Genomic DNA, 24377 nt, shown 5'->3' with positions numbered 1-24377 from the left:
ATATTTTCTGAAGTCAGTTGTACAATAGGAAGTAACAGGCTTCCACCGCTTCGTTAAGTCATTAAACAGGGTCTAGAGTGTAGGCTGACTTCCCTGGTGGCTCAGATGGTAAAGAGTCTGCTTACAATGCGGGAGACCAGGGTTCAATCCCTGGGTCAGGAAGATCCTCAGGAGAAAGAAATGGCAACCTACTCCAGTACTCTTGCCTGGAAAATCCCATGGACGGAGGAGCCTGGTGGGCTACAGTCGCAAAGAGTCGGACACGCCTGAGCAAGTTCACTTTCTTTCTTTCTCCTTTCCAGAGTGTGGGCACGCTGCAGCAGCGGGAGATTTCAGAAGTGAGGGTGAAGGAGGCAGGCGGAGGTCCCCAGAGCACACAGTGTCCGGGTGGGGGCTGTGCGGTATGACTGCCCGACTGTGGACTCAGCAGTGGGAACGAAGGCTGCCTGCAGTCACCCTTGCTAGGCTCTGTTCATGGGCTTCCCGGGAGGGTGTAGGCCACTGGCTGGAGGCAGAGGAGATGCAAGAAATGAGGGGCTGGGCGCTGACACGGCCAGGGACGCGGTGACCTGATTCTGCCTTCAGGGCACCACAGGCCGTCCGTTTTCCGTCTTCTTTTCCATCTTTTCCTTTCCTTTGCTCCCGTACTCCTCTGTCTCCCCTCTTTTCTTTTTTAGCCTGTTTGTTTGTTTTGCTTTATTTATTTATTTTCAAATTTTATTTCTAATAAAAATTACTGACATAAGTGGAAAATTTCATTCAGCTGCAACTGTAGCTTAATGGGCTGTGTCCTTTTAATCCACAGTCCTGTCGAGTAGCATGGGAGCCTGAGGGAATCAGTGTGTGAGTGCCCACCCCTAACTGTCGAGCCTTCCTATGTGATCGTTCCTTCTTACCATGGAGCATCTCACAGGGAAGTATAAGATAAAAGAAGGCGTGTTTATGCAGCGCCCCTGTATTTCAGATGCTGGCAACTGCTTCGGCATCCTTCTGTGCAGAGGTTGGGAATAAATCCAGGGGCAAATGTGAGGTTGGGTAAATGTCCCTGTCTTGCTCCAGGAGAGTATGGAGTTAGTGGATCTGCCTTCCTGGGTCGGGAAGGGCAAGAATAGACAAGCAGGAAATGACTTCATCGCCCCGTGGGGCTAGTGTAGTATTTGCCCTTTACACCTTGCCTCTAGCTGAAGCTGTTGGATGGTTCATTAAGAGCGTTAGACCAAACCGGAAAAGATCAAAAGTCAGGCGAGTCCCGTTCCTTGGGAGGTTCCATGAAGGTGTCAGTAAACTGGATCTCACTAATGGGGAAGATGATGGATGTGTTTCGCAGATCAGATACCAAGACCTGACGTGTTGCACCTTTTGTGTAAATACAGACTAAACAATATCAATTACTCTGTGATATCAAGGCAGTGGATTTTAAAAAGTTTTAAACTGTGCCAAACCCAGTACAAACGGTGTGTATATAACAACTGAATGGATGGGTTACTTTGGCCTGAAGCAGACGCAGCGTACACCTTCGTCTGGCAGGCTTCCTGATCCGGATGCAGGATGGCCCGGCGGGCACTTGCCCTGAGCGGGGTTGGCAGAGCTTTGCGCTGCTTAGAGGCCCAAGCTGGTACAGCCTCAGGATGGAGGGCAGCATGCACATTGACCCTCATCCAGAGGGTGAAACAGACATGTCTTGTTCAAGATACTGTTTCATCTTAACATGAACACAAGCTGTGTAGGACTGTGTATTAATCAACTTGTGTTACACACTTAAGACTTCCCTGGTGGCTCAGACAATAAAGCATCTAATGCAGGAGACCCAGGTTTGATCCCTGGGTCGGGAAGATCCTCTGCAGAAGGAAATGGCAACTCACTCCCGTCTTCTTGCCTGGAGAATCCCATAGAAAGAGCAACCTGGCAAGCTACAGTCTATGGGATCACAAAGAGTTGGAGACGACTTCACTTTCACACATTTAAATGTAGGGGCAGAGGTTTTAAGGATACTAGAGTCTGGGACAGCAAAAGTCTCTCCCAGCGCTTTCCACACAGGTCATCCATCACTCTGCTTCCACAGTCCAGGGCAGTGGAGACAGGGTGAAGCCGGTTTTCTCCCTGCCCCTGCAGCCAGCTTCTCTCCTTCCTGTCTTCCTTTGCTTGCTCAGTTTCTTTCACAGGAAGTGTAACGCAGTAACCATGCTGAACAAGCACATCTTACGGTAAAATCAAATCGCAACCTTGTGTTTCTTTTAACTTTGTTCAGGGAATAAGTCATTCCCACACAACTGTATGAAATCTCAACAGATTCTATGATTTTTTTTTTGTCCTTTACTTTTTAGGTAATAGGCAGCCTGTGGGCACTGGAAGTAGCAAACAGTTTAGTAGCTGTGATATTCAGGCCAAGAGTTCAGTCAAGTCCGCAGTTCTTTCTTGCCCTGTTCAGGCCAGAGGCCTTCTGTGCCTGGCCCTGAGGAAGGTGTTGTTATCAGCCTCTGCCTTCCCTTTGTTCACCCTCTTTCTTCCCGAAGGTCAGCCTCCAGAGGGATTTGAGGCTCGGAGGCCATAGGAAGAAGCTGGCAGGGGGCTGGAGGGAGGAGGGATGAGGAGATGAGACAGAACCTGGGCCTCGGGCTCTCTGGGTGTGAAGGAAGGTGTCCTCTATTCTCTGCCTCCGGGTGTTTTCTAGGTCTCCAAGAGACCTGCATCTCTGGGGATCTCCCCTCTAAATGGCCCCTGGCTCCCAGAGGAATCGTCCGGCTGCTTGGGTGGCCACGCAGGATCGTACCTACCTTTCCGAAGTGTTGACGTGTGACGTCTGATTGCTGGGGACCTGCCACCTCCGAGGTGACCCTCATGTCGAGGGGAGGACCTGGGACTGTCCATCAGTCCCTCTCTCTGGCCTGCATCTGGCCCCCATATGCCTCCCCCTGTCGCCCCCAGCCATGGTACGTGGGTCCTCCCCAGTGTGGTCCTGAGTCCTGCGGACACAGCCTGGCGTAGTTTCCAGGGTGTGACTCAGGCTGGAAGCCCAGCTCCCCGGAACCCAGCTTTCTAGTTGGTCCTGTACGGAGCCAGCTCCCAACAGGCTGGAGGCGGAGGCGCAGCAGGAGGAAGCAAGGCAGCGCGGTCTGCGCAGGGCGACAGTCTAGTCCCTCCTAAGTGAGTTTCATGCATCACCCGTTCCCTTTACAGTAGATCTCCCTATTTAGCTTTGACTTGGCCGAGTGGTTCGAGAGTCGTCCGCAAGTTTTCGCTTCTTCAGTAAGTTATGCACTTGGAGATGTGACTTTGGAATGCCACATTTAACTTTTCTGTAACTTGGTGTCTTCCTTTAAACTTCAATTTCAAGCCACATTCTTTTTCATCTTATAAATTAATACTCGGGCTTCTTTGATGAAATGCTCAAATTCAGGATTCTCTCTCACTTTTTATCCTTTTCTAACCTTTTGCTCAGTGATGATAAAGCCAAAAAGCCTCGCACATGGAGCTGACCTCAAGGAGGAAGCCTGATTTCCGGGGCTCTCCCCCACACTGGCCTCCACTGGAGTGCGGGTGCGCCGCCCCAATCTGTGCGTCAGTTCCCTCCCTTCTGCCTCTGCTCTTGAAGCTCATTGGCATCTCATCTGGGGTTCCAGCCCTCTGGTTTCAGCATTCTTAGCTCTTTCAGCTGGGGTCCGTGGGAGACCCTGGCCGACTCTCAGTCCCTTTGCCCTGGTCCTGGCGCTGGGACCGCCTCCTTCCTTGCACCCTGCTGTCTGCATGCCGCTCAATGCCTTCTGCGTAGACGCGCCACGTGGCCATGTCTGCCGTGTTGCTGCTGCCATGGTGGGAAGGCAGGTGCTCTGGAGGCTCTTCCTCCCCCAGGTTCCCAGCATCAGCTGTTACTGTAATTTATCCAAGCCTGTTTGGGCATTTCTATCCCGTGTGGACTGCGCCCCACCCCCCCCCGCCCCGTCCCACCCCCACCCCCCCGCCCCCAGCTTCCTTGACTCTGTCCCTAAGTAGGGAGTTGGTCCTAGTGGGCGTGTGGAAGTCGGTGCTGCTACTCCTCACCTATGCACTGAGGTTTAGCTCTCACCAGTTATCCTCCCTGATGGGTAGTGCACATCCCAGGTGGCACTATTGGTGAAGAACCTGCCTGTGAATGCAAGAGGCATAAGAGATGGGGGCTGTGTTCCTGGGTCGGGGAGATCCCCTGGAGGAGGTCACGGCAGCCCGCTCCAGTATTCCTGCCTGGAGAATCCCATGGACAGAGGAGACTGTCAGGCTATAGTCTGTGGGGTCACAAAGAGTCAGACACAACTGAAGCGATGGTACACACAAAAACAGTTATCCTCCAATTATCTACCTGTGTTGAACCCAGCAGACTGACCCTATTCAGAGTTTTGAAATTATTCTCCATGCTTTCTACCGCTGGGGTTTCTTGTAGTAAATTCTGTACCAGACTCTCAAGGTTGCTCTAGATTCAACCAAGTCTAATCACTTGACTCTTTCTTTTCTTGGAATTTTCTGTGTGTTCTCCATTCCAGACAGAGACTCTAGTTTTTAAGGCAGAGTACTACAGGGCGTGAGAAGGATAGCAGTGAGGAAACAGTACTATCAGATAGCATTTCAAAATACTCTGCTGCATTACTGCATTGCTTCTCGGTTGAGTAGTTGAATGTCTGAATGATGGGTCAGTTGACAAATGACAAAATAACTAGCCTGATAAAATGAATTTTATCTGAGAGTGGTTGCTCGCTTATTACAAAATGAGTCATCAAGTTTGTTCAATATCAGAACATCTTGTTTATCTTCAATCTTGTTCTTTTCCTTTCCAGACTCCAAAGCCAAACCATTTTCTCTTCTGTAACAGAAGATAGGCCATTGGAGATTTTTGCCCTCTTATTGAATAACCTCAGGGAAACATAAAAGGCAAGTCTTTTTGAAGGTAAAAATGAAAGGTAGCTATCTTAAAGCAGGGTCTTTTATCTTTTTTACAGGGCATCCCTCTGTCAGTCTAAATTTCAAAAACATCTTTCATCTTTGACTCAACAGGGCTCCTTCACCTGTCTTTCAAACAGGAGATTACCTGCACAGAAATGTGTGGGGTCGTGTTTGTTTCCCAGTGATTTTCTGACACTTTCTCTATAAAGGTCAGAGGGACCCTGGTCTGGGAACGGTGGGCAGGGGTGAGCAGCGAGGGTTACAGAGTTGCAGAGCATCATGGTCCCTGCTGTGCCCTCTTCCCCACCCCTCATGTGATGCTTTCTGTCTGTATCTGGACCATCAGAGATGGTTTGCAGGTGTCAGTAACAGATACCAGTGGGTAAGACATGTTTGCTGAGTGGCGCTGGGCATGGCAGACAGAAGATGCTGGCACACTGGTTAGGACGAGGCCTGTCAAGCATGAGTATGACCCTCTTGTATGCCTTAGACTGCCTTTCAGGTTTCTGTGGTCACCATGATTCTCTTGGCTCAGTTTATAACATAATGTTTTTTCCATCTCTGGAGTCTCAGATTGATGTTTTGTGTGTCTGGAAGTGAAAGAAAAGGGAAAGTGTTAGTCTCTCGGTCCTGTCTGACTCTTGTGACCTCGTGAACTGTTGCCCGCCAGGCTGCACTGTCCCTGGGATTTCACAGGCAAGAATACTGGAGTGGGTTGGCATTTCTATCTCCAGGGCATCTTCCTAACCCAGGAATTGAACCCCCGTCTCTTGCGTTGAAGATTCATTTCACTTCTAACATCTCTGAATTTAGAAAAGTGTATTTAATATTGAATTCTATCAAGGTTATCTTCACCAGCAGCTTTGCAAATGAGTATGTAACTGGTCCCACTGACTAGATTCTTTTTATATTCCTTTTCAGATTTGTCCCAGTCCCTATTGTGATATTCCTAAAAGAGTTAATGTCTTCTCTGGGAAACTTACAGTGCTTCATTCTGTTATTTCTTTGTCAGAAGTTTCCATTGCCACTTTTCTTCTTCTGTTAGGGCATAGTTGAAAAAAAAAATTAAGGCAATTAGCAAGGAGGAAATTGCTTTTAATCCTTTAAGTATAATACTTTTTAAGTATTGAGTTTTTCATTTTGAAAATATGAGATCTGCTTTGATTGGAAAACCTATGGCATTAATATTGTCATAATGTTAGTGACTCAATTGAAAAATAAATATGAGGCTTTAAGCATGTGTTCAACTCAACATGGTAGGATATAAAAGTATTATTTGAAAAATCAAACTTAAAATAGGAATATGGTGTAATGTTTTAAATCAAGGATTTAAGTTATATTCACAAGGAGAAAAATCTGATACTTTATGCTGGATTAATTTCCACAAAATGATTAACTCAATAAGAAGCCAGTCAACATTGGAAAAACTGATGGGCCCATCTGTTTAATAGTCCTATTCAATGAAGCCTTATTTAGTAATATGATATGCTGTGTTTAGGCAAGCAAGCAACTTTATTTGATATGATCCTGGCTTGTTTAGACATAAGGCAACTTCTCACCATGCACAATTCTTACGTACTTAGTGAGAGAAAATGGATTTGAGGGCAAAGTAAGAGTCTTAGGTTCTTCCTCTGAAAGACACATGTTTCAGGTGACGTGTTTTTGGGCTGAATTGAGTGCCCCAAAGAAAATCTGTTGAAAGTGTAACCACCAGTCTGTGAGCAGGTGGCCTTGATTAGTGACAGGGTCTTTACAGAGGCAGTCATGTTAACAACGGTCATGAGGACAGGCCCCAACTCAGTGTGGCCTGTTGTCTTATAAAATGGGGGCTACTGAGCACAGCAGCAGATGCAGAAGGAAGCTGATGGGAAGACAGAGCGAGGAGAAAGCCATCTGCAAGCCAAGGAGAGAGACGGGCAACAAGATTTCCCTCCTAGCCTTCAGTAGGAACCACCCCTGCCTGCGCGTTGATTTTGCATTTGACCTCCAGAGTCCTGAGATGACACACAGCTTGTCATGAAAACACCCAGTTTGTGCCACTTTGTTACAGCTGCTCTAGCAGCCCTGGGTTCCTGGTCAGGAACTTCCATTTGCTACATCCTACATCTCCATTTGGGATAAACCTTGGGGTTTTTGCTGGTGGCTCATGGTTAAGAGTCTGCCTGCAGTGCAGGATATCAGGGTTCGATCCCTGGGTTGGGAAGATCCCCTGGAGAAGAAATGGAAACCCACTCCAGTACTCTTGCCTGGAAAATCCCATGGATGGAGGAGCCTGGCAGACTGCAGTCCACGGGGTCCCAAAAAGAGTCAGACATGACTGAGTGACTTCACTTCACTTACTTTTGTGGGCAGCAAACCCCATTATCTCTCCATCTAACATGGCCTTGAAAGTGGGGGGGAAAAATGTTGGATTTCACAACAGTGCTGTGGAAATGAGCTTCAAGAGCCTGTACTGAAAGTTAAAAACAACAGCAACAAAGCGTTGTTCCTTTATCCTCGGTGGGCTTCTGCTCTCCTCCGAAGTAGCTGATATCATAGCCGAAGTGTACAGGCATAGGCAATGGCAAGGATCCCGGGGATGGTAACCATATCGGATGTATGTAAACGGCATCATAGTATAAGGATATGGTTTGCTCATGGGTCGCACAAGTCTGGCATGACTCAGTTGAGGCCTCTGATTAGGGTCCCACAAAGCTATGATCAAGGGGCATTGGGGCCTCCTGTGAGGCTTGGATCCTCTTTCAAGCCCGCCTGTTTGATGGAACAATTCATTTCTTCATGGCTGTTAAAACTGTGGTGTTTGCTTCTTCAAGCCCAGCAAGAGCCCCCCACCCTCTCAATCCTGGCCTCTGATCTGCAGACTCTCTTTCACAGAGCTCACCTATAGATCTTTATTTCTAGGTCAGGCCCACCTGGAATTGATATCCCTTTTGCTTAACAGGCCAACTGATTAGGGATTTTAATTACATCTACAGTAATTTAATTGCATTCCTTTTCCATATGACACACTAATCATGGGAGTGTTGTCTATTATATATGATATATATATTGGAGAAGGCAATGGCACCCCACTCCAGTATTCTTGCCTGGAAAATCCCATGGATGGAGGAGCCTGGTGGGCTGCAGTCCATGGGGTCGCTAAGAGTCGGACACGACTGAGCGACTTCACTTTCACTTTCCACTTTCATGCATTGGAGAAGGAAATGACAACCCACTCCAGTGTTCTTGCCTGGAGAATGCCAGGGATGGGGCAGCCTGGTGGGCTGCCGTCTATGGGGTTGCACAGAGTCAGACACGACTGAAGCGACTCGGCAGCAGCAGCAGCATGATATCTCTATATATAGTATTATATTTATCTATTATATTCACAGATCCTGTTCACACTAATAGAGAAGGGTTGATTAAAAATAGTGTGTGTGGACCAGGAAGTGAGAATACTGAGAGACGTCTTAGAATTCTGCCTACCTGGATTCCCTGGTGGCTTGGTCTGTAAAGAATCCGCCTGTACAGCAGGAGACCTGGGTTCGATCCAGGGGTTGGCAAGATCCCCAAGGGAATGACTACCAGTATTTTGGCCTGGAAAATTCCATAGGCTGTACAGTCCATGGGGTCGCAAAGAGTCAGACATGACTGAGCAACTTTCACTGTCTTTTTTCTTTAGTGTGGCACAGTGGTAGCCTTTTCCCTGTTGGCTTAATGTACCAGTAGGGTGGTTCTGGGCTACCTGGTTCGGAGTGGAGCCCACCCCCAGGCAGAGAGGGGAAGGAGACCTGAGCACAGTTCAGGACTCTGACAAAAGCTGAAATATTTGATCTGGGTGGTGTGGTGGGATAATTCTGACTCGTGGCATGCTGGACTCACCCTAAGCTCCTAGATTCCACCTGCTGTTGGGACTCTGGCTTCTCTGAGGTTGCCTGCCTCTAAAATGATCAGCATAAGTTTCCCCATCTCAGCTACATATTCTGCATCAACCATTTCTCTTTCATTTTTCATGATCACTAATTTTCCCATGTTCCGTTCTTTCACAGAATTTCTGTTTATGATGACCAAATATGTAGTAATTTGCTATTAATTCATCTCTCCCAGTTAATGCTTTTTAGTTGAATAGAGGTTTCCTGGAATGAACCATATAAAACAGAAAAGAATGATGCTAATAATGGGAATTTTAGAAAAATAATCCTTAAATCAAACCTTTTATTGTCTTCAAGTCTGCTTGAATATGTAGTACTTGCATTTCTTAATTTTTCTAAACAGATAGCATTGGTAGCTCAGATGTAAAGAATCTGCCTGCAGTGCAGGAGACTTGGGTTCGATCCCTGGATCTTGAAGATCCCCTGGAGAAGGGAATGGCTACCCACTCCAATATTCTTGCCTGGAGATTTCCACGGACAAGGAGCCTGGCAGATGATGGTCCATGGAGTCACAAAGAGTCAGACAGGACTGTGTCTAACACTTTCACTTTTCACCTTAAGTATGACTTAGGAAAAAAAACACAGCATTTTATAATCATTTTCATGACTATATTATAAAAAAAATACATTCTTGTCAAAAATATCTTCCTTATGTGCAGTAATTTTTAACTCGGGAGACATATCACCTTTACTATAAAGGTCCATTGGAATTATATCTTCCAGCAGTTTGTGGGTTTCTCCATCTCTTTAGCTCATCTCCAAGGCCAAAATCCCTTGTTTGCGTCCCATACATATTGTCATCATTTCTCCAAGTTTCAAAAATCTGGACCATTAGATTAAGCAACCTTCTGAGATGATCTAGCACAATTTGAGAAGTCATATTAAATGCATCCAAATTCTACCTTTATAACTGTTTTGATTATAGAATGAAGCAAGGTTTGGATGCATTAATCATAGCTGATCACTCATTCTTTGGTAAGAGAAAGAGAATAGTCAAAAGTAGTGGTTTTAGAATAACATAAACTAGGTTTCAAATCCAGTTATTTTTATTTGGGTAAATTTTGCAACTCTTTGAGCTTTGGTTTCCCATCTCTAATGCTTCTTTCACCGAATTGTTACAGAGTTACAGGGAAAGTCAGTTTAAAGCCCAGCTACTTGGCCAAATGTTAAAAGAAACATGTAGATAAGGGATTCTGCTGATGCCTAAGAACGGAGTGTACTAATTAATGCCCTACCATCTTCTTTCTCAAAGATTGGGATATTGTGATAGCAACCATTCAAATCACACTATCATACTTATTAAAAAGTATGATACTTTAAGGTTTGAAACTACGGTTTTTCCTTATTAGTGATGATAATTTTAAATGATAAATGTTATTGGTGCCACACTGTATGTATAATGTTGATGGGCCTAAGATTTTCTGAAAGTAAATTCAAAATGTTAGCTAACTTGTAGGCAATATGAAGATTAAAAACACATATAAGGAGTATGGAGGTGATAAGCGGAGAGGAACAATAATTGATTTCTAACATTGGAAACATGAAGATTGAGGCCGATAGTTTCAAAGATAACTAAAAACAATAAAAATATTAAAAAGAACATAAAAATATTTAAAAGATAATGGATTCAGCAATTAGTCAGCAAATAAATAAATATGATGAAAATCTATTCCCTGAAGTAGCATTCTGTAAGCTTACAGCTGATTCATGTCGATGTATGGCAAAAAAACACCACAATATTGTAAAGTAATTAGCTTCCACAATATTGTAAAGTAATTAGTGATTAAAATAAATAAACTAATTAAAAAATAAAACAGAAATTTCCTTTTCAACCTACTAATTTTAACTTTAATGTGTGATATCATTTTTAATCTTTAGCTGTGCAGATTAGAAGGCTCATTTTCACTCCCTAAGCCTGATGATGATGTGTGGGCATGCTGCCCAGCCTCACTTGTACCATCTTTGTTCGTGAATATCCTGCTCAAGGTTTTCTGTATATTTGTATCTTACCTGCCCACCCACTGATCAGACATTTTGTTGTATCACACCGATTGATACTCCACTGGCAGAAATGATTGTGGAGGAGAGCCACGAATGCCCAGCAAGGTGGGAGGTGTAGTCAGCTAGCTGCCAGGAAGGGTCGGAAGTTGATTTTGACGAGGTGCTAACACACCCAAGATGGACACATTGTTCTGGCTACTCGCTGTTCTTTCTGTCTTGAACTTGGGTGAGAACATCTGTTGCTCATGAAGTTCGTTTTAGTGAGAACAGATATTTAGAAATCAAGGTTTGGGTGTTAGGTGGACTCATTGCTGTGAAAGTGTTGATTTTCCCAGGCCCCTTCTGTGAGGCAGCACTGGTACTGATGTGCTAGAAGAAAAATATTTAAAGATACATACGCAAAGCTATTCATAGATGTGCTGTTTTTAATTTTTTTAATTTAAAATTTTTGGGAAAAGTAGGGTATTGATTGAACAAACTATGATTTATCCACGTATTAGATGAAATAAGAATAATGAAAATCTGAATATACAGCTACAGAATGGATTCTCGGGTGCATTATTATTTTTTATTTTATTTATCTTTTAATTGAAGGATAATTTCTTTGCAGAGTTTTGTTGGTTTCTGCCAAATATCAACATGTATACCTGTGTATTCCTCTGGCTGGTTCATGTTGATCTGCTGCTGCTCCTGCTGCTAAGTCACTTCAGTCGTGTCCAACTCTGTGTGACCAGGCTCCCCCATCCCTGGGATTCTCCAGGCAAGAACACTGGAGTGGGGTGCCATTTCCTTCTCCACATGTTGATCTAGGGTGCATTATTAGCTGAAAAAAGAATTTGCTGATGTTATATAAAATATGCTGTTATCTAAGAAAGAGACTTAAAACATGAACACAGATATACATTTCAGATTATGTTTTTATTTTTAAAGTTATACAATGGAAGAATAAACCAGAAATCTGAAAAAAAAATAGCTAAAGGAAAAAAAAAAGTTGCTTCTGGGATATGAAACAAATAGGCTAGAATAAACAAGGATAGAAGCAAGACTTCTTCGACAACTTCAAGTTTTCAAAGCTTGAATTTAAAATGTGTAAGTATTTTATACAGCTCCAAGCACACCTCATTTTATTGTGCTGCGTTTTATTGCCCGTCACAGATACTGTGTTTTTTACATATCGAAGCTTTGTGGCAATGCTGCCTCAAGCAAGTCCGTCAGGACTATTGTTCTAACAGCATTTGCTCACACTGGGTCTCTGTTTCACAGTCTGATAATCCTCTTAATATTTCAGTTTTTGTCATTATTATTGTATTTTTTAGGGTCAACTATGATAAGTGATCTTTGATGCTACTCCTGTGATTTTTGGGGGGTGCTACCAGCCACACCCATGTAAGATGGCAAATGCTTGATAAATGTGTGTGTTTTGACAGCTCCATAAACTGGGTGTTCCCCCATGTCTCTCCCTTTCCTCGGGCCTCCCCATCCCCTGAGACACAGCAGTATCGAAGTTAGGCCCGTTAATAACCCGACAATGGCCGTATTATGTCAGATTTCCAAAACATTGATTATGTTTCTGGACTTCTTCTTTTGTTGCATTAAGTAAGCCTTTAGTCACGTTCCTGTGTCATATGGTTGAAAATAGAGATATTATGTGACATTTAATGCCTCCCGTGGCCACACCTATCGTTCCTCCTCTTTACAGAACGCTTCCAGATATTCTTGCACATTTATTTTTCTATGTGAAATCTTAGAATCATGTCTCCAGTTTCTGGGAAACAAAAATAACACATTGACATGGGAGGGAAATTGTTAGTTTGTTTTAATGACTGTTTTAGTCGCTATTTTATAAAGAATAGTGCACAACCTGCTAAATAGCACGGTCACAAAATATTTATTAAATGAATATTACATTTCACACTTGTATTTAGTTATAGAATTATACATATTGCCCTCTTTAATCTCATCCGTGATTTTTATGTTGTTTGCAGCCTTTGAACTTTTAGCAAATGCTTAAGGAGTAGCAAATTCTCCATATTTTCCAGTTTAAAAGTAAACATGTCAGTTTGTGTGAGTACGTGTACATTCATGAAGTGAAGTAAAGTGCAAGTCACTCAGTCATGTCTGACTCTTTGTGACCCAATGGACTATACAGTCCATGGAATTCTCCAGGCCAGAATACTGGAGTGGGTGGCCTTCTACAGGGGATCGTCCCAACCCAGGGATAGAACCCAGGTCTCCCCGATTGCAGGCAGATTCTTTCCAGCTGAGCCTCAAGGGAAGCCCAAGAATAGGGAGGGGGCAGTCTATCCCTTCTCTAGCAGATCTTCCCGACCCAGGAATTGAACTGGGGTCTCCTGCATTGCAGGTGGATTCTTTACCAACTCAGCTATCAGGGAAGCCCCTGATATGCAAATTTATTCACACGTGTGTATACAGATATATGTATGTATACAAATGCAGTGTCTACATATATAATTGCCCTCCGATCTGTGGATATTTATCCATTTGCTGTTGTCTTCTTGTGCATACTTTTTAAAAACCATTTTGATCGGAAAGCCCGAATTTCCTACAAAGTGTTTTGCAATGTTCTAGAGTCTGTCTTAGGCTAGGTTGAAGCATCCTTGTCTTGCCTCTTGAATGTCTGAGACACCAGGTGGCCAACTGGAGCAGAGGTGAAGGAGGGTGCAAGTCTTCAGTACAGGGTGCCTATACACCCAGAATGGAAAGTTGGGAAGCAAAGTTGGGATCGAGAGGCTGAAGTCTGGCTCTGGCCTTTGGCGGAGATTCCCGACCTGACTGCACATGGAGAGTCCGGGGAGGAGGGCTCCACGCGCAGCAGCCTGCTGGGCTCTTCCCTGCCCCCAAGATTGTGATTTTGCAGGTCCAAGATGCACTAGGAAAAGCTGTTGGTACCTTGGCACCGCAGATGGTTTTTATGCACGTTGCACCCTGGATAGGAGCCCACCTGCTTAGAAATGTGCGTAATCCTGGCTAATTCATTGTCTTCCTGAACTCTAAGTGGCTTTGTGAAAATACTGAACATGATACTTGAGACGGAGTTGGTGAAAGTGTCGGGTGAGGTTAAATGTGTTGATAACAGAGATTTGTAAGCACTGAGTACTACCAAATGATTATTCTAGCTCAGCCACTTAGTACTTAGGTATAACCTTTGGCAACAACTTCATGCCTTTGTCCTTCAGTTATCTCATCTCTAAAATCAGGTTATTAATGGTTCCCATCTGACCATGGCATTGTACAGGGTACAATGAGACCATGCTGAGCACGATGCCTAGGATATAGGGAATCCACAGAATGGTAGGTATGCTTGCTGGTGTATTAAGTACTACAAAATGTACTTTTGAGCATCTACTGTGTGTCATAAATAGGCAGCCACAAGTAGGATGACCGTGTGATTTATCCTTCAGACTAGGAGACTTCAAAAGTTCAAGGAGAGCTATTATGAGGCACCCTGGGATAAGGGGTATAAACTCAGTGATCCTGGGTAGACCACGGTGCTTCTTACCTAATCAAAGTGAAGCACAGATGAGAAGGCTTGTGATGGGGCTGCTACCAACAGTTCTCCTCACCTCTCCCTTTTAAAGATCTTAAATCTCCTCCAAATAAGTGTCGAAAGAATTGTTGTTATTTTCTCAGTTGTGTCTGACTCTGCTACCTCATGGACTGCCAGCAGGCCAGCCTTCCTTGTCCTTCACCGTCTCCTGGAGTTTGATCAGATTCATCTCCACTAAGTCAGTGATGCCAGCCAACCATCTCATCCTCTGACACCCTCTTCTCCTTCTGCCCTAAATCTTTCCCGGCATCAGAGACTTTTCCAATGAGTTGGCAGTTCGCATCAGATGACCAAAATACTGGAGCTTCAATTTCAGCATCAGTCCTTCCAATGAATATTCAGGATTGATTTCCTATAGAATTGACTTGTTTGATCACCTTGCTGTCCCAGAGACTCTCAAGACCCTTCTCCAAAACCACAGTCCAAAGCATCAATTTTTTGGTGCTCAGCCTTCTTTATGATCCAACTCTCTCGTCCATACACAAGTGCTGGAAAAACCACAGCTTTGACTAGATGGACTTTTGTCGGGTGGGCCCTAAATGCGGGATGATTTCCTCTTGAGATCCTTATGCAATTACATCTACAAACCCCCTATTTTCAAATAAGTTCAAATTTTAAAGTTCTTGATGGGCATGCATTTTAAGTAGATACTATTCAATCCACCATATTTCCTTTAGTTGGAAGAAAACTGAAACGAAAGGTTCCGTTCAGTTCAGTCACTCAGTCATGTCCGACTCTTTGCGACCCATGGACTGCAGCACACCAGGCTTCCCTGTCCATTACCAGCTCCCTGAGTTTACTCAAACTCATGTCCATTGAGTCGGTGATGCCATCCAGCCATCTCATCCTCTGTGGTCCCCTTCTCTTCCTGCCGTCAATCTTTCCCAGCATCAGGGTCTTTTCCAGTGAGTTAGTTCTTTGCATCATGTGGCCATCGTATTGGAGTTTCGGCTTCAGCATCCGTCCTTCCAATGAATATTCAGTGTTGATTACCTTTAGGATGGACTGGTTGGCTCTCCTTGCAGTCCAAGGCACTCTCAAGAGTCTTCTCCAACACCACAGTTCAAAAGCTTCCATTCTTCAGTGCTCAGCTTTCTTTATGGTCCACCTCTCACATCCATACATGACCACTGGAAAAACCATAGCTTTGACTAAACTGACTTTTGTCAGCAAAATAGTGTCTCTGCTTTTTAATATGCTGTCTAGGTTTGTCATAGTTTTTCTTCCAAGGAGCAAGTGTCTTTTAATTTCATGCCTGCATTCACCATCTGCATTGATTTTGAAGCCCAAGAAAATAAAGCCTCTCACTAAGGAATCAGTTAGGACCAACTGTTGAAACAGAAAGAATGAATACCATTTATCCCTTTCTTACAGTCAAATGACAGAGTCTAGGCATTTGTCCCAATTCACTCAAGCTCTTAATGCTTTTTTAAAAAATTTATTTTTAATTGGGCTATAATTGCTTTACAATATTCTGTTGGTTCTGCCACACATCAACATGAATCAGCCATACATACACAGGTTTCCTCCCTCTTGAACCTTCCTGCCATCTCCAATCTCCTCCTACCTGTTCACTCTGTTTGTGCCTCCGTTGCTACACTGCACGTAGGTTCATCAATGCCATCTTTCTGGATTTCATAGGTTTATATTGATATACAACATTCGCTTTCCTCTTTCTGACTCTCTTCACTGCAAATAATAGGCTCTAGGTTCATGCATCTCATTAGAACTGACTCACATGCCTTCTTAACAGCCAGAGTCTGCAGAGCAACTCAAGGAGGCATCTGCTTGGTGTACAGGTGTGCAGGAGGATAGCAGTTTCATGTTGTATTTATTCTCAGTAAAAGAATTGTTGCCTGTGACATAAGATATCCAGATTATGAAACAGGAGCTGACATAAGTAACAATGTGTTGTATTTATATCTCAAATTTTAAACCCGAGGCTGGAAACTTAAAGAATTTATAGCAAGGTGTGAAACTTTATCTCTGCACCTGTTGTTTAAAAAAATAAATATGAATGCCTGTCAGCTCTTGTTCCTTCCTTACTGTTAAAGAGGCTGACTATTTCCTTCTGTCTGTAAAGTCACTCAAGCTCAGGCCTGTGCCCAAGGGACTTGAAACGCCTGATTTACTGAATGAGCCCAGGTGAGGAGCTACATTGTATTACATGGCAATAGGGTGTTTCCTTCACACAGGGAGAAACTTGTAGTATTTATGAATAAGTGGCCCCTGATTATGTTTCTCCCATCAAGAGTCATTTCTTACAGCTCTGTGGTAGCTGTGTGACTCCGTAAAGAAACACCTATTGCTACTTCACCTGGGAGAGATTCTTCTATTTGTCTTTTCAAGACTTTTTTTTTTGGATTTAAAGTGGTCAGTAGTTCAAAACACGACCACTTTGGCTTTCCACTGATTCCAGGTAAGCATTTTCTTCGTTGTCCTTGGAAGAAAAGTTATGACCAACCTAGATAGCATATTCAAAAGCAGAGACATTACTTTGCCAACAAAGGTCTGTCTAGTCAAGGCTATGGTTTTCCCAGTAGTCATGTATGGACTGTGAAGAAGGCTAAGTGCTGAAGAATTGATGCTTTTGAACTGTGGTGTTGGAGAAGACTCTTGAGAGTCCCTTGGACTGCAAGGAGATCCAATCAGTCCATTCTGAAGGAGATCAGCCCTGGGATTTCTTTGGAAGGAATGATGCTAAAGCTGAAACTCCAGTACTTTGGTCACCTCATGTGAAGAGTTGACTCATTGGAAAAGACTTTGATGCTGGGGGGATTGGGGGTAAGAGGAGAAGGGGCCGACTGAGGATGAGATGGCTGGATGGCATCACCGACTCTATGGACAAGAGTTTGGGTGAACTCCAGGAGTTGGTGATGGACAGGGAGGCCTGGCGTGCTGCGATTCATGGGGTCACAAAGAGTCGGACACGACTGAGCAACTGAACTGAACTGAACTGAACTGAGGCTGTTTAAAAGCCATGGGATAAAACACAGTGGTTCCGTTCCAGCTAACTACCAACTTCTTACAACCTCCAAGCAACGGATGTATTGTTTCGGTTGGTTCTTAGTTGTACAATGGGCTTTTCTTAGTTGGACACTGGGCTGAAACCAAGCAAGGGGCCCACTGCTTCTCGTTGGTTGTGAACGAGCGGTGACAGGCCTGCTGGAGTTCCCTGCTGTGAGAAAGCATGGGTAGAATGGCAGCATAGGAGAAGTGGGTAACCGGGAAGGTGGGGGCAAGAGAAGGGGAGAGCAAGACAAGAGAAGGGAAGGGCAGAGGAGTGGCCACCATCACAGGCCATCCTGGTCTTTCATTCACTTATTCATTTTATAAACATCTGTTTATTTTTAATTTGAGGATAATTGCTTGACAATCTTGCATTGGTTTCTGACATATATCAGCATGAATCAGACATGTATATGTACGGTTAGGGCTTCCTTAGTAGCTCAGATTGTAAAGCATCTGCCTGCAATGCAGGAGATGTGGGTTTGATCCCTGAGTCGGGATGATTCCCTGGAGAAGGAAAGGGCAACCTACTCCAGCATTTTTGCCTGGAGAATTTCATGGACAGTGGAACCTGGTGAGCTATAATCCCCAGGGTCGCAAAGAATCAGATATGACTGAGCAGCTAACACACACATGTACACACATACACGTGGCAGAGCAGCAGTGGAGACACAACCATAGAGAGTGGACATGTGGGCAGGGACTGTTGCTCAGCCCCTCAGTTGTACCCGACTCTTTATGACCCCATGGAGTGCGGTCCACCAGGTTTCCCTGTTCTTCACCACATCCTAGAGCTTGCTCAGACTCACGTCCATTGAGTCAGTGATGTCAGATGCAACCGTCTCATCCTCTGTCATCCCCTTCTCCTCCCGCCTTCAATCTTTCCCAGCATCAGGGTCTTTTCCAGTGAGTCAGGTCTTCACATCAGGTGGCCAAAGTATTGGAGTTTCAGCTTCAGCATTACTCCTTCCAATGAACATTCATGACTGATTTCTTTTAGGATTGCCTGGTTTGATCTCAAGGGACTCTGAAGAGTCTTCTCCAACACCATAGTTTGAAAGCATCAATTCTTCAATGCTCTGCCTTCTTTGTGGCCCAACTCTCACATCTGTACATGACTACCGGAAAAACCACAGCTTTGACTAAACGGTCCTGTCTTGGTAAAGTAATGCCTCTGCTTTTTAATACACTGTCTACGTTTGTCATAGCTTTTTTTCCAAGCAGCAAGCATCTTTTAATTTCATGGCTGCAGTCGCTGTCCACATGGATTGTGGAGCCCAAGAAAATAAAGTCTGTCTTTGTTTCTAATCCCCATCTATTTGCCATGAAGTGATGGGGCCAGATGCCATGATCTTAGTTTTTTGAAAGGACACTTGGGAGGCATTTCTTATAAAGTTTGCAAGAGAGAACAATTTTAACTTGGTTTTTAAGCAAATAATTGTCTAGCTTGTCTAGCTTGTATTTAGGAAAGTGTGATCTTGGACGAGTGGAAACCCCGAAAGAACTCAGCTGTGCAAACAGCGCTGACCTCTTCTCACAATAAACCCCTTACTATGCAGCTAAGGGGAACAGTCGGTTGACTCTGTTTGTCCCCACCCCTCCCTGCAGAGCTCCCTCTGTGCAGGTCCTAATCAGCAGTGAAACGGTCCTGGGCCTGCGGTGGGAGGGACATCCTGGGTGACAGGGCTGAGACCCCCGGCGGCTAATTAGTGTGCAGCTAATTGACCTTTCCCAGTAATTGTATTCCTCGGCCTTTGGCAACCAGAGAGGGGGGCCTTTCAGTATCTCTGTGTAGCATCATATCTTTGATCATAATGAAAAGTAGCTGTAAGAAATGTGAAATAAATTCAAAGCATAAATCACAAAGTTCCTGTCTTTTGAAAGTCTGTATTTTTTTAAACGAAAGATCAAGTTGAAGGAACAGTTTTTATTCTCATCCCATTAATATAAATTGGCGTTTGTGTTCATTCATCACTGTGGAGGTGACTGAGAACACAAGAGGGAGAAAGCAGTGGGAATGATTTTTGGTTCTTCTGACTCCCACTGATTGCCCTAAGCTCATGCTGTCTTTAACCACAGTATCTCATTGTTTGCAATAGTCATACAAAATATTTGTTAACCATCACATTAAAAAAAAAAAAAAACCTTGAAATGCCTTCCTAAATAAATGCCATTTTTGTCTTTGTTTGACATAGAAAATACACTACAGTTAATTCCCCTGTAAAAGTATGATAGTGACAATGCAGCACTTGAGGTTACATAGAGGTGGTATCGTTGTTACCAGTATTGTTGTAATTTGTGTGGGTGTTCTTTAAATTTCTGAAGGTGGAGGAGAATGACAGTCATGGGGGTCGGTTTGAGAGAGCAGGGTCCTTGCTCTGTGGGAAAAGTGACAGACACATGAGCCACTGTTTCTACCTGGTAGCTATTCTGAAACTGAGACTTGACTTGTGGGTCTAGCTTCTGGCTTAGCAAATTAGCTGATGTTCAGCTTTAATTCTACTGAATTTTAAAGCCTTGATTACTGTAGCTTTGTAGTATAGTCTGAAGTCAGGGAGCCTGATTCCTCCATCTTCCTTTTTCTTTCCCGAGATCGCTTGGGCTATTTGGGATCTATTGTGTTTCCATACACAGCGCATAATTGTTTGTTTCACTTCTGTGAACATGCCATTGGTAATCTGACAGGCCTTGTATTGAATCTGTAGGGCACTTTGGGCAGTGTAGTCGTTTCCGTGATGTTGATTCTTCCAATCTAAGAGCATGCTGTATCTCTCCATCTGTTTCTTTTGTATTTGATTGCTTCTATCGGTATCTTACAGTTTTCTGAGTACAGGTTTTTGTCTTTTTAGATAGGTTTATTCCTAACTCCTGTGCATTTTATTCTTTTTGTTGTGATATTCAATAGGATTGTTTCCTTAATCTCTCTTTCTGATCTTTTGTTGTTAGTATATCAGATTGTGAGAGATTCCCATGAGATTTGTTTTTTTTTTTTTCCCCTGAATCTCTCCCAGATTCATTGAGGAGCTCTCGTGGTTTTCTGGTGGCATCTTTAGGATTTCCTATGTGTAGTATCATGTCCTGCAAACACCAACAGTTTTACTTCTTTTGCAATTTGGATTCTTTTTTTTTTTTTTTCTTTTTCTTTTCTGATTGCCATGGCTAGGATGTACAAAACCATGTTGAATGAAAGTGGCAAGAGTGGGCATCCTTGTTTTGTTCCTGGTCTTAGAAGAAATGTTTTCAGTTTTCCACCAGTGGAATGATGCTAGCTGTGGATTATACAAATCAAAATGTAGGTGCAGAGCATTTTTGTAGATGTTCACTGGTTTCAATTGTGAGATAGTATGAAATAGTAAAAGATCAGAATAGTGTTGGTAACCTCTCCTCTTATTTCATCGGCCTGGTGGTGTGATTGCTAGTGATTTTGGAGTATTTGTGGAGTCTACTGGAAATAAGTGTATTGTAAATTCTAGAGAAAATTGCCCTGTAATTGGGAATAACAAACTCTCTGTACTTTTTAAAAAACAGAAAGGGGGATAAAAAATACAGAAAGGGGTGCTAGTATTTAAATTTGATGATGATAAGGGTATGCCATTTCTGGTGAATCAGTTTTGAAACATATTGCTTTGTGGAACTGAAGACAAGTTCAGCTCCACCTGTGCTTCAGCGCCTGCTCATTCTTGTGATTTTGTCTCCCTCACTCAGAGCTGTGACCTGGATCAGCACAGCATCGTTCACGTTGTGCTGAGACCGCGGAGAAAAGACCCAGAAGGGCACACACCTCGGGGGGACAGCCCGCGGCCCGCTTGGGGGCGCTCTGACAGGGAGCCCGAGAGCCTGACTCGCGTGGACCTCAGCAGCTCGGTGCTCCCGGCCGACTCAGTGGGCCTGGCTGTGATACTGCAGGACAGCGAGCAGGGCGGACGAGGCGCCGCCCGCAGGCCAGGTAACCGATGCCTCTCTCTGCTGCTCGCGCAGGGTTCTGCGTGCTGAAGTCCCCGCAGAGAGCGGCCTCCCTCTGTGTGTGAATACCTAGATTACAACACGCTCTAAATCACTGGGAGGAGGCATGGCTAGAAGGAGAGTCCGCTGTTACTCTAAGATTTGAGGGGACGCATTTAACAAGAACGGCAAAGCAGAGCTTTCCAATTAGGAATGAACATAAAGGATGGGAAAAGTGTCAGGCCCGTAGTGATAGTCCTCGTTTGTTTGTTTCGAGGTTCTAGGGGTGATGGGCTCATGGGACGCCTTGTGCTGGGCTCACAATATACGCACTGTATATCCTTCTCACTTGTGCCTTTCTCTTTTCTTCTGTGTTTATTTACTTAAAATGCATTTTGATTGATTATGTTTCTGATGAAATAGATCAATATTTTTTAAAAGTAGAAAGAGAACTTCAGAAGTAATTTTAGTCATTTTTTAGGTCATAAGAAAAAATGACAGTGTCAATCATATCCTTTTGTGTTTAAAGAAGTTTTCCTTGTCTGTATTGTGCAGCCTATTTCAAAAGTTTGCTTTGGCGAGAATGACAATCTATATTATTTTGACAATATTCCATGTTTCCCTTCGTTTTTCCTCTCCAGTCTAAATAGTCAAAGGTGTAACAGGACTGTTTTTGAGTAGGTGACAGGAAACATGAGATAGTAACAGTGACTTTCTCTCCACATGGAGTGGCTGAAGACAGCAGCAGCCTGGGCTGGGATGACTTTCACGGGGTCAGAGACGTCTGGGACCAGCAAGATGGAGGCCTCTTGCTAAAATTACTGAGTAAAATTTGATAAATATTTATAAAATCATAAATCAGATTTAAGAAAAAAAAAAAATTTTCCAGGGATAAGTGAAGAAGTGGAAAAAACACAGCTGTCTTTGACTAGAGGAATGGATAAACCAAAAATTTAAGTGCAAGAGCTGCCGTCCTGCTGAGCCTGAGGTGGTTGTATTGGGCTTTTTTTCCTTCCCATGTCCTGGGTATCAAGGAGACTGAAAAAACAAGTAGGGAACGAGAGGGAATGAGACCAGCCTAAACTTGTTGTTGTCCCCTTGTTGTCCAGAGTGAGGAAGTAATATAAATACCAGACCCAAGCTTTGGGACTTCTGAAATTCCAAGCAGGATGTGGGCAAAAGCATTCCAGAGAGGGCTCAGAGGGCGTGGCATTGACAGCTCCCGAGATAATCCAGCTCTGCTGAAGCAGTCCTCATGATACACATTATAAGTCAAAGGAGTACTTTGCTCTGAGTGGAGGAGAGCTTATAAGGTAAGCCACAAGACTGGTTCCCCAAAAACGTGAGCAAATAAAAGGACAGTTTGAAACGGAATACAACACAGGTATGTTTAATGTTAATTAAGACATAAAATTTTTAAAAACTGGAAATCAAAACAGAAAACAGACCTAATAGAAAAAGGTAGCTACTGAATAGAATATAAATTTAACTACTGGAATTAAAAAAAAAAAAATCCTCAGCAGATTGGTAAAAAGAGCAATTTATCAATGCCAAAGAGAGAATTAATGAATTGAAAGGTATATATGAGGGAATTTCCTATATTGTGACACAGGTTAACATGTTTACAAAAAGAAAAGTTTCTTAGAGATGAAGAGTTTGGAATTAGCTGTCCTAACATATCTGATAGGAAATCTTTTTTTTTTCTCCTTTTGTTTTTCTTTCATAAATTTTGAAAGTATGATAATACATTTACAGGAGACGTGAAAAATAAAGAACAAAGTTGCATCTACTTTCACTATGTATTACAGTTATTTTTTTAAGTAGATAAATTAAGATTTTTAGTTTGAGTTTCAATATCAATATCAAACTCCCTAAACTGAGATAATGAATAGAAAAGGAGGAGGCTACAGTAGAACTGAAAACTATGAACCGATTCAGAATCTTCAGATGAAAATTAAACCTTCATTTGCATTACCTGAACATTAATAGTAACATAAGTAGAAGAATTGTCATTTGTAAGTATTCAGATACTTGAGTGTTTGCTAATGTATGTGACTCTACTATCTGGTAACTGGGTATATATCTGAAGATTTTAGAAGTTCAGTCTGGTTAGTTTATTTTATTATAAAATTGCCTTCAGTCTTCTTGAGAGTATTATTTTATGATTAATAAATTTGTAAACATTGACACCTTCCACTGGTTCTCTCTGTAGATTATACTTCTACTGAAGAAAATATTCTCTTTCTATCATCACAGGTATTCTATGGAAAATTCAGGTATACTCAGAAAATTCTTCTAGATGTCTAATAGCCTACTTATATTTTAAGTGAAATGTATAATCATTTCAGCCAACACAATCAGTCCAAGAAACTGGTACAAATTTACACTGTACAGTACCAGTGTAAGAAGGGCCTGAAGACTCCTGACTGTTTCTCGTTACAGACTTTTTAACATCGACTTTCCACACAGCCCTCGTGTAGTCTGACCTCTCGTCACCTGTTTCTCATTTACCCACTGACCAGTGGTGACCTGTGAGCTGCACATATTTTGCTGGCTGGAAACGCCCTGGGCCCCACTCGCTGGCATGCCAGCTTGCCAGCTTGCTGTTGTGTTTCTTCCTGCATCACCTCAGCTCAGGAGTGAGCTCCCCCGACACCTTTCCTGTGCTGTAGGGGAGGCTAAAGTTATGTTGCATGTGGTAAGGAACAGGCAAAATAAGGGGGGTTGTGCAGGTCAAATTAAGGACTTTACTCTGCATCGAGCTGAAAACTTTCAACAGCAAGGAATGATCCCATAACCTTCTGAAGTGGAATCATCTCCTCTTCCGAACGCGCATTCCTCTCATTGTTTTCTGTTTTGCACTCTGGTTCCTTATTTGTGACTCTAAGAGGCCAGCATCAGTTCAGTTCAGTTGCTCAATAGTGTCGGACTCTTTGTGACTCCATGGACTGCAGCATGCCAGGCCTCCCTGTCCATCACCAATTCCCAGAGCTTGCTCAAACTCATGTATGTCAAGTCAGTGATGTCATCCTACC

General features: G+C 43.4%; 1 protein-coding gene across 1 annotated transcript in view; it reads left to right on the top strand.

Moving 5' to 3' along the window:
* PRKN (parkin RBR E3 ubiquitin protein ligase) overlaps positions 1 to 24377 on the top strand; it is a 1215957-nt gene that overhangs the window by 346684 nt on the left and 844896 nt on the right. Inside the window, exon 3 of the mRNA XM_040238940.1 lies at positions 21106 to 21346. Coding sequence (XP_040094874.1) covers positions 21106 to 21346 — 241 coding nt within the window. The remainder of the gene's footprint in view (positions 1 to 21105; positions 21347 to 24377) is intronic.

This window comes from Oryx dammah, unplaced genomic scaffold, assembly GCF_014754425.2.
Source record: "Oryx dammah isolate SB20612 unplaced genomic scaffold, SCBI_Odam_1.1 HiC_scaffold_4, whole genome shotgun sequence".
Taxonomy (NCBI): domain Eukaryota; kingdom Metazoa; phylum Chordata; class Mammalia; order Artiodactyla; family Bovidae; genus Oryx; species Oryx dammah.
This window is presented reverse-complemented; position numbering and strand designations above follow the sequence as displayed.